The 10,962-nt window shown below is 35.0% G+C and overlaps 1 protein-coding gene across 1 annotated transcript; it reads left to right on the top strand.

Moving 5' to 3' along the window:
* Positions 1-4,246: 4,246 nt before the first annotated feature.
* Positions 4,247-9,204, top strand: LOC112034580 (glycerol-3-phosphate 2-O-acyltransferase 4). The gene is made up of 2 exons (XM_065765491.1): positions 4,247-4,552; positions 7,868-9,204. The coding sequence occupies exons 1-2, from the start codon at positions 4,333-4,335 to the stop codon at positions 8,848-8,850; spliced, it is 1,203 nt and encodes a 400-aa protein (XP_065621563.1). The 5' UTR covers positions 4,247-4,332; the 3' UTR covers positions 8,851-9,204.
* Positions 9,205-10,962: the final 1,758 nt, after the last annotated feature.

Here is a 10,962-nt window from a genome sequence, read left to right as displayed (position 1 = left end):
ATTTTTAGAAATTTTTTACAACAAAATTAAAAAAAAGAAAAAAAATTTTGGACAGTTTTTTATATTTCCTATGAAAGTAGCGTTAAATGTTCATAAAATAGTTTATTAACAATTGCCCTAAGAATACTTATTAACAAAACCCTATATAGAATAATTTAGTGCAAAAGTTTTGTTACTTGGAGTCAAATCAATATTTATGTTAATTATTGGTATTAGCTAGAAGTGAGCACCTCTTATTTATTGATATATAGAAACAGGCTGATGAACTACCCGGACTGAGAAATTTAACTCTGATCAAGAGTTTAATGTTTTCTATTAATTTGCTTTTAAAATTGGTTCCTGTGTAAATTATAGGTAAACAAAAGGACCACTGCCACAGAATAAGACGTATGATAATTAAAATGGCTAACTTTCAGGATTGATGTTATAGCTCAAGAACAATTGGTATCTCTAGTAAGTCCAATGTTGGATATGGACCACTGCTTGATTGAGCTTAAAAACACAAATTTTTATGCTTGTTGGACAGTCGAAAAATATGGATAAATCCTCTCAATTTTTATTTTCTCCCCTTTAAACTTTCAATAAATTCAATGGTCCTATTGGGACGAAATGGGTAACTAAACATAAAATTCTAACTATATAATTAGTTGTCAACATTTTCAAACTATATTTTTTACTAGCATCTCAAGTTTTAAAGACTCGATTTTGGCACATAAATCGAGTTTCAAAAACTCGATTTTCATGGCCTAATCATATTCGATGTGGCATATTTTTTCACGTGGCGATCACATGAAAATTGAGTTTCTTAAACTCGATTTCTAACACAAAAAAATTAAAAAATTAAAAAAAATTCTAAGTCCATGCACCGAAATACCCAAAAACAAATTTCAAAAATCTCAAACACATCAATCTCAATCCAAACTCAGATCAGAGGGAGAGAAAGAGAAAGAGCTCAGAGGGAGAGAAAGCCTCACCGGCCAGGCGCGACCGGGGCTGGCGCACTGCCTGGGCGGNGTTGTCAACGTTTTTAAACTATATTTTTTACTGGCATCTCGAGTTTTAAAGACTCGATTTTGGCACATAAATCGAGTTTCAAAAACTCGATTTTCATGGCCTAATTATATTCGATGTGGCATATTTTTTCACGTAGCGACCACATGAAAATCGAGTTTCTTAAATTCGATTTCTAACACAAAAAAATTAAAAAAATTAAAAAAAATTCTAAGTCCATGCACCGAAATACCCAAAAAAAAATTTCAAAAATCTCAAACACATCAATCTCAATCCAAACTCAGATCAGAGGGAGAGAAAGAGAAAGAGCTCAGAGGGAGAGAAAGCCTCACCAGCCATACGCAGCCGGGGCTGGCGCATTGCCTGGGCGGCACACGGCTTGGGCTCGCGCGTGGCCTGGGCTAGCACGCGGCGTGGCTCGCGCCTGGCCTGGGCCTCTGGGTCGCGCACGGTGGTCCGATCTGATCTTCTCCTTCTATTTTTTTTTTTTTTTTCTCTCTGGGTAATCAAGTCTTAGAAACTCGATTTCCATGTGGTCGTCACGTGGAAAAATATGCCACATCGGATATGATTAGGCCATAAAAATTGAGTATTTGAGACTCGATTTATGTGCCAAAATCGAGTCTTTCAAACTCGAGATGCTAGTAAAAAATATAGTTTGAAAACATTGACAACTAATTATATAGTTAGAATTATATGTTTAGTTACCCATTTTGTCCGTCCTATTGTTGTTACCTTTTGGCCACCCGGCATTTTCAAGTGAGGCTGAGACCTATTAATAAATGTTCAGCTGAATCTGATCGCAAAATTTCATGTGCAAGGTCAACCATAGTGTGGTAGCCGTGTTTTTAAGAACCGCGGCCATAGGATAGGTCTATGGTTTGAAAAACGCGGCTATAAGTTAGGTTTATAGTCAAGTTTCTAAGTGTTTTTAGCTGCGTTTTTTGTGATAGGGCCTATGAGATACAATATATTATCACAATTATATTAAAGCTGTCTTTTAGTTATAATTTTTTTGTAATAAAAATAGTAATAAAATATGCTTACAAACTTTTTTATATATTTTTTTTTGTGATAGATATAATACAATTTTAATTTATGGTGTCTGCTCTAAGATAATTTCTCTTTATAATCATGCTTAAAACCTATATATGTAGCTAGCTAGGTATGGGGCCGAGAATTTTTCTTTAGAGATGAAGAATTGAAAAAATTGATTTGAATTAATTAATATGTTCAAATCTGAACGAAGAATTAACTGGGTACAGGTGTTAGGAATTTTAACCCATTTTAGTCTTGTAAGTTTTTGACTCCTACTTGATCTTGACCTGACTTGATCGTGTTGAACCCTAATGTTAACCCACTCATCAAAAATTTATTATAAAATTTTAAACTTAAAATTTTTAATTGACTTATTTCTAATGTATGTTAGTAGATGAAAGTTATATTAAAAGTATATATTGTAGATGAAAAGTACTAATGATATTACCAGTAATTCTCAAATATAAATGTTTGTATGACGGATTTACTAGTATCATTGATTAGTTTTTTCTTTTCTTTTTCTTTTTCATAAGTTCCGTATATATTTTCTTCCAAAATTTTTAATTTTTTATTATCTATCTATCTAGCATGTTATATTTTATTTTTAAAGTTGTATACGTTATATGTGTTTTTTTTTTTTTTTTTAAATACAACTATAATTTTGCCAACTTTAAGTAAATAAGATTTCAACAACAAACTAATCCCAAGGCACATTTAGGGTATGTTTGGATACTGCTTATTTTGCTGAAACTGAAAAATTATTGCTAAAAGTACTGTAGATAAATTAAAAGTTAGTTGAAATAGTACAGTGGAGTCCATGAATAATAGCAAAAATAATCTAAATAGTGAAATAATTTTATTTTTAATCTTAACCGAAACACATCGTTAGAGTATTAGTGATTTTAGTTATAAGATTCATCTTCCTCAACTAATTAATTAGTTAGACTTGGGTCAATATCAACCAGATAAAAAGCATTTCAAACTGATCAACTTAGTACCCGTTTGGGTACAGCTGAAACTAGGGGTATCCAACAGACCTGAAGACTCGCTCAACCCGGCCAACCCGCCCGTGTCCGACCCGCCGCCACCTGATCTGACGACTCTATCGATTGGACGCGGGTTCCGAACTTGCTAACCTAACCCATGCGGGTCAGTTGTCGGTTTTTCCTTTCGAAACCAGTGACACTCGACTCGAACCATGGCCTTTCTCTGTTTGAAAAGTTATTACGAATTTTCGACAATTTTCGGCGAAATCAGGTCCAGATCCTTCGAGATCTGGCGAGATATCGCCGTTATCCGATGAAATCTAGGCCAGATCTCGACGTATCCGGCCAGATCTCAACGGATCCGGCTAGATTTTGACTTGATCTCGCTGAGTCCAGCCAGATTTCGGCCTGATCTCGCCGAATCCGGCCAGATTTTGGCGCCGGAGATAAAACCCGAGACCGACCCGAATTAACTCGAAATCGACGAAACCTGAACCGAAAAAATCGACCAGATCTCCGGGTCAGTTTTGGGTCAATTTGTTATCCACCCGCCTCATTCGGGTCGAGTCCGAGTTGGGCACAAACCTGACCCGGCCTGACCTATGGACACCCCTAGCTGAAACAGACCCAGCGTCTGTGTTTTGGCGTTTCTTTTTTTTTTTTTTTTTTTTTTTTCCTTGAGAATATACATCGGTGTTTTTTTGCTTTTCTAGGGGGTCCCGTAAATTTTTATTTTTTAGAACGTGCACTGGTGTTTTTTCTTTTCCACTGTTTACAGGACCCACAAACCTCTTTTTTCAACAAAACTTTCATTAAAAATAGGCCACACGGCACTATTCACACATTTAAAATTATTTTGCTATAGTATTTTCAGTTTTCAGATTTCAGCAAAATAAATGGTATCCAAACACATCCTTAAGCTCTGTTTGGATAACTTTTGGCGTTCGCGTTTATGAACGTTTTGCCTTTTTTTTTTTTTTTTTACCTGACCATTAATTGTATTTTACCCTTAATTAGAAAATTAAAATTAAGAGTTAAAACAAAAAACAAAAAACAAAAAAACCCTGCACTGAAAAAGGGTACAATAAATTAATAATGATTTGAAAATTTTGAACAAACCGGCGCATTAATTGAGAACAGGGAAAGAAGTTGTGGAGACCCAAATCCGTAAATGAACACTCCAACCCACCTCATTTAAAACCCAACGTTCCCTCTCTCCAATTCAACACTGCAATCACTGCCCCAAAGAAACAAACACAGCAACAGTTTACACTGGTTTCATATCGGCCGAAACACCATGGCTCCACCGAAATCGAGCCGAAACTTCCCTTCTATAACCACATGTAGCGGTTCTTCGTACGAGTCCATCGCAGCTGACCTCGATGGAACTCTCCTTATCTCTAGTAGCTCTCTTCCTTACTTCATGCTTGTAGCCATCGAAGCCGGCAGCCTCTTCCGTGGCCTCATCCTCCTCTCAAATATATCCTTTCTTTTTTTTTTTTTTAATTACTTACAGAGTTTAATCTAATGTGGTTTTGGTGAACTTCGCTTAATTTACAAAGCTAATCTTGTTTAGTGGACTAGTGAACATTAGTAGAGAAAAGTTAATGGATGTTTTAAAGATATTAATTTAATAAATATTTTTAAAAATGTTAACTAAACTCATATTAGTATTAATATTAGATAACTAGTTTCATGAATTTTGCTTGATTCGTGAATGTTGTGATTCTCATTGTCATATTCGTACTATACTTTAGTACTTTACTCTTTTGATTTTTTATTCATTGCGTGTTTTTGCTGGTATAAATCTTATCTTTCGTTGCAATAAACGAATAAAAATCCATGAAGTACATAAATGGTTGAGGTGAAAACGTAAGGGAAGAAGTTTACGGCGGAAGGATGTTGATGTTTGGACTTTGGGGTTTCATGAGTCGATCAGACCAAGAACAAAAGAAGACAAGAGTTATGGTTGTTGAACCCCTTGGGACCCACAGTCTTAACCCTCCTCAACTACCGGCCAGCGACTATTGTATTCCATACAGAGAATTTACGCGTTTTAATTAATGACAACTTACTGTGACCAAGATAAAAACAAAGGAAAAAACAAAGAGAGTAAACCATACGATAAATTACGTACAGGGAAAAATATGCTTTATGAAAAGCATGGGGAGTGGGTTTGTACCAGGGCCGGCCCTAGGCCTAGGCCATTTAGGCCATGGCCTAAGGCCCCCTAACAGGCAAAGGCCCCCAAATATGGGGCAATAAGTTTTTTTTAAGAAAAAATTAAAGAAAAATGTGAGTTAGTCAGTTTGGTGTTTTTTTTTTCCTCAAAGTCTAAAATATTAGAGTTATGTTAGTATATTACAAATTTTATTACACAAGTCCTATAAATTGACATGTCACCAATTACATGAAATAACTCAATACTCATTTATTCTTTTGTTGAAGTGTCACCTTATTGTCACATCAATTTGTAAACTTTTTGTAATAAAATTTATAGTAAGTTTAACATTTTTTCAAAAAAAAAAAAAAGAATTAATAGAAATGCAATCTAATCTCCATTAAATGAATGAAAAATGTTAAAACTAATACAAATTTTATGACAAAAAACTTACAAACTAATGCGATAGTAATATATGATCAGTATCACTCAAACAGTATAATAAAGGAATGTTCAAATAACTTTTTTTTTTAATTGGTGATATGCTAATTTGTAAAACCTATATAGTAAGCATCATTAGCTCACTTTGGGTGAATTAGTCATATTAATAAGTGTGAATTAGTAATAGATTTGATATAAAAAAATAAACTAAATATTATTTAAGTGATATTTAAACGTAAATGACCCCTTTAAAATTTTCGCCTAAGTCCTCAAATTATCTTGGCCAGCACTGGTTTGTACTTTGTACTTTTTAGTGCAAGCTTTGGTGCCGAAAGAGTTTGTCAAACATGGGGTGGGTTGGCAAATTAATATGGACCAACGAAATATGTGGATTGTGGACTTTTGATAATTGGAGTGTCATGCAAAAATATAATTGTATTTTTATTTATTTTTTTAAAAAAATGTCTTTAAAAACCGTATATAAATTGGTGTTGAATGTAAACACACATTTTAGACTATAAATAATTAGACCCCAATTCACTATGGTGATTTCATATGTTAATTTTCTCAATCTTCCATTTCACTTGGATTCCAGTAGAATGCGTTGCATGCAAATCATTTTAATTTTAATTTTTTTAAATGAGATATGCATATTTCACATTGTTTAGAGTAATTAAGAATAAACCACGGTTGATACCAAATCTCAAGACAAAAAAGAGTGATTTGATTGTTTGATAGTAACTGTATCCTTTTAACTTTAACATCTAAAGCAATAATTCTTTTTGATTAGAGTATTCACATTAAGGATTCTAAAAAATTATAACTTTTAACACTTCAAAAATTTATTTTATTTATTTAACCATCTCACTTTAAGATAAATCTTACATCAAAGCTTCTATATTTTTACCATTTCATTTAAATAATAAAAAACTACACAAAAAATTAGGGCAATCACATCCTCCACCACCCCTACCATCACTCTGCTTGCCATAACCACCTTGTAGCAACCACAACCCACCACAACCACCACCACTACAAGCCACAGGCACCATCGTGGCAACCACAATCCATTGCAGGAAGAAAAGAAAAAGAAAAAAGAAAAAAACCAAAGCATAACCACAACAATCCACCAAAATTACAACCAACCACCACAAAAACAGCCGGCCACTAGAAAAAAAAAATCTCAACCAAGTACTCACCCGTGGCCGATCTAACCCACTACAGGAAGGGAAAAAAGAAAAAAAAGAAAAGCAAAACCACAACTATCTACCAAAAACAACCAGCCATCAAAACAAAATTGTAACTCGAAGATCCAACCCACACACTCACCGATCTCACCACCGTACCTCCAAATCAAACCCACAAATCACCACTACCGTGGCCCACCATTGAAACCCACTGAAACAAATCAGAAGCCACAGGGAGATCGAGTTCAAAGAGAGAGGAGAAAGAAGAAGAAAAAAAGAAAAAAGAAGGGGGAGAGAAACAGCAAGTCTGAATAGAGAAGAAGGAAAGAAAAAAAAGAAAAAAAAAATCTTTTTTAAAGAGAAGAAGAGAGAAAAAGCTTTAAAATGATATATATATTTTTTATAAGATATAGCTACAGTAAGCTGTCAAGATACAGCTTACTGTAGCTAAGGTGCTATTTCTTTTAGCTATAGCACTTTGTTGTAACCCACTTTTTAGTGTTTTAGTTGCAACTATAACATTTCAGCATTTATACCATCTTTAATATGAATGATCTTAGCCAACTACCTCAGTAGACACTCCAAGTCCAACTCTTTCTCAGTGGAGAATTATCTTATACCTTAATTTTATACATTAATGCCATGACATCTAAAAAGAGTGATTTGATTGTGTGATGGTTGCTTTCATAGGAACTGTCCCTTTTTAAATTAAACATCAAAAGCAATACTTATCTAATTTGATCAGCCATCTACCTCATCTAAAAAATCCAACTCTCTGTGTGGAGAATTACTTATCCATTATTATTATTATTATTTTTTTTTTTATCGCAACTTATCGATTAATAGTTGCATACAACCAATATCTCATGATTGATGAGATTGATACACCCATAAATGATAAGCCCCACATATTTTAAGACATTAATTATTTTCATATAACAGACGCACATAAATACTATCTTAAAAAAAAGCACCCCCACTCTTTGTTAGAATAACTCAAATCTTGGATTAATTGCAAAATTACGTTACAATGCCATAACACCCCTTTTTATTTGCATATTTGCTCTTGGTATTTTCTTGGGATTATTATTTGTGGAATTATTATTTTTTTGACAGTTTTTTATATTGGCTGACTTATGCTAAACAGGAGGGCTACATGCTGCACCGCAGTAAATCGGCGACTCCGGTCCCACTCGATCGCCTCAAGGATCGAATCATCTTCCATGACGGCCGCCTAGTCCAGCGTCCGGACCCAATCAACGCCCTAATCACCTACATTTGGCTCCCATTCGGATTCATGCTCTCAATCCTACGTGTATACTTCAATCTCCCTCTACCCGAGCGAATTGTACCGTACACGTACGCAATGCTGGGCATCAAGCTCATCATACGTGGCAACCCACCACCTGCTCCATCACCTGGGTCCCCAGGAAACCTCTACGTGTGCAATCACCGCACAGCCCTCGATCCAATCATAATAGCCATAGCACTCGGACGCAAAGTCTCGTGTGTCACATACAGCGTAAGCCGCCTCTCGAGATTCCTATCTCCAATCCCAGCCGTCGCTTTGACGCGCGATCGTGCGGCCGACGCTGCGCGCATCACCTCGCTCCTCCAAAAGGGTGACCTGGTCGTGTGCCCAGAAGGCACCACGTGTCGCGAGCCGTACTTGCTGCGATTCAGTGCTTTGTTCGCAGAAATGAGCGATAGGATCGTCCCCGTGGCGGTGAATTGTAAGCAGAGCATGTTTTACGGCACGACCGTGCGTGGGGTCAAGTTCTGGGACCCGTACTTCTTTTTCATGAATCCTAGGCCCACGTACGAGGTGACTTTTCTGGACAGGTTGCCGGAGGAGATGAGCTGTAAGGCTGGTGGGAAATCGTCGATTGAGGTTGCGAATTATGTGCAGAAAGTGTTGGGTAATGTGTTGGGTTTTGAGTGCACTGGATTGACTAGGAAAGACAAGTACATGTTGCTTGGTGGGAACGATGGGAAGGTGGAGTCCATGTACAGTGCCAAGAAGTGAAAAATTTAGGGTCTTTAAGATAGTTTGGTACGCGACTTCAAACACATGTTTTCAATTTTTAAACAACATTACACGTATTTTTACATACTTTTTTATTTACTATTTTCAAAAAATTGAAAACTGTTGTTTAAACATAAGTATCAAACAGACCCTAAGATGCTAGACTTTTTATTATTGTCATTTTGATGAGTGATTAAAATCACAGAACAGAAGAATGAACTCTCTGAAGAAGAGAGAGTCTGGTCTTGTTTAGAATGAAAGCTTTGTTGTTGAAGTATTTGTGGGGGTATATTGGTTTGTGTTATTGAAATGTTATTGTTTTTCTAAATCTAAAATTACTCATTAATGAGTTAATGTGATTGATCATATGTTGGATCAGGATACTCAATCCTGTTTTTGGGTTTGTCAATGGTCATTGTTTCCTTGAATTGCAAAAGGAAATAATTTAGTTATTTGCTAGAACTAGCATGTATCTTTTAAGCTAAGAAGCACTAATATTTCGTTTTTGTAACCACTGTCATGTTATAAATTTTTAAAAATTGCTTATATTACTGTGCAGGACCGCATCGTGTGTTTGTATCTTTTATTATTATTTTTTTTTGGTAAGAAGGAAAATATTATTAAAAACTAAAAAACAGGAATACAACGATCATAACAAACCCCAGCAGAATCTAGACTAAGCAACAAGGAGACTTCCACTGGAGGGTCTAAGAAAATAACAAAATCTTGAAGAAGTAAGGGCCCCCGTCTAACTAGAGCATCGGCGCATTTATTTGCCTCTCTATAGCAATGCTGAATTTGGACCATAGGAATGGCCCTTAATTCAGACTTACAATCACTGACTAAAGCATCAATACAGTTTTGGTGACTATCTTCATTCTGCAACAGATCCACAATTGTAGCAGAGACAACAGTTTTGGTGACTATCTTCCTAGATCTTAAGTCTTACCCAGTACATTAAATAGTGGTTGTATGACTCTGAATATAGTTACTAATAAATGGTCAATCAGTGGTCCTTGTGGATGCTAAAGAGTAGTTTCAGGTTTTTATTTTTTCCCTGAGGCCCAGAGTTTGGAGCGGTGGTCACATATGTTAGCCGGAAACCCAAAACTAGCCATCCTTGTTCAACTTGAACCATCCTGGAAGAGACGGAATTCAAAACTGAAGAACATTTTTTATTTTTTTTATTTTTTTATGTTAAGCCCATAAGTGGTTAGGAAGTTAAAATTAATGTATTTTATTTTGGGCCAGCTACGAAGCCCAACAGCAATAGGCGAAAGAAGCGTTGTATGGGATGCTGGATTCCTAGGATGTGAGAGTTAGAGGCTGTAGAGTAGATTTGTTAACCTTAGTCCAATTGAAATTGAAATTGAAAAGGAGAGTTTGTTTGGATGAACACTGGGTTGAAATTAATGAAATTGTATGTTGAAAACGTAATTACCAACCCAAAAGGGAGTGTGGTTTAACTGAAACTCTCATTTCGCATTTTGGAGATACAAAAGTGTTTGTTTTAAATATTAAAAAAAATAAATGTTTTGATCCCAATCTTTATTTCATTTTATTTCCAATTAACCAAATTATGTGATGATCAATTATGAAGATATAAACAACAAAATCAGCAATTCATCAAAGTTGTAAAGCAAGATAATCAAAGCTATAAAAATAAGAGATACTGATATAGTGACAAAATAAAAAGTCGATGGAAAACATTCCATAAACTCAAGCACGAGTTTGTTTCAAGTGGAGGGGTCTAATGTAAACAGAATTTACAATTTAATTATTGTAATTTATTAATTTTGGTATTTAATTTGTAATTTTCGTTATTTTAGGTTTAGGGTTATTATTTCCTTATGTTTAGGTACTCTTAATACTTTTTAGGTCAAATTTTGTTTCTGTTATAGTTAGGTATCAATTAGGAGTTATTTTAGAATATATTTTCTTATCAATCAAGTTTTATGGAGTTCTAAAATAGGTCCTTAAGTCTATATACGTTTTTTGAACAATTATTCAATTAATAAAATTCAGATTTTTGTCTTTTTATTCTTTGGTGGATTTCAAACCCTAAGAACATTTGTAGATTTGAGGTTATTTTCAGAAGCAAACGTGTTTTGT

This window comes from Quercus suber, unplaced genomic scaffold (genome assembly GCF_002906115.3).
Source record: "Quercus suber isolate HL8 unplaced genomic scaffold, Cork oak 2.0 scaffold_633, whole genome shotgun sequence".
Taxonomy (NCBI): domain Eukaryota; kingdom Viridiplantae; phylum Streptophyta; class Magnoliopsida; order Fagales; family Fagaceae; genus Quercus; species Quercus suber.
This window is presented reverse-complemented; position numbering and strand designations above follow the sequence as displayed.

Excerpts from the sequence above, each read along its gene's own strand:
- LOC112034580 (XM_065765491.1), top strand. The coding sequence starts at position 4,333 with ATGGCTCCACCGAAATCGAGCCGAAACTTCCCTTCTATAACCACATGT. Across the intron at positions 4,553-7,867 it reads TTTTTTTAATTACTTACAGA|CCTTTTTATTTGCATATTTG; the intron begins GTTTAATCTAAT and ends TGCCATAACACC.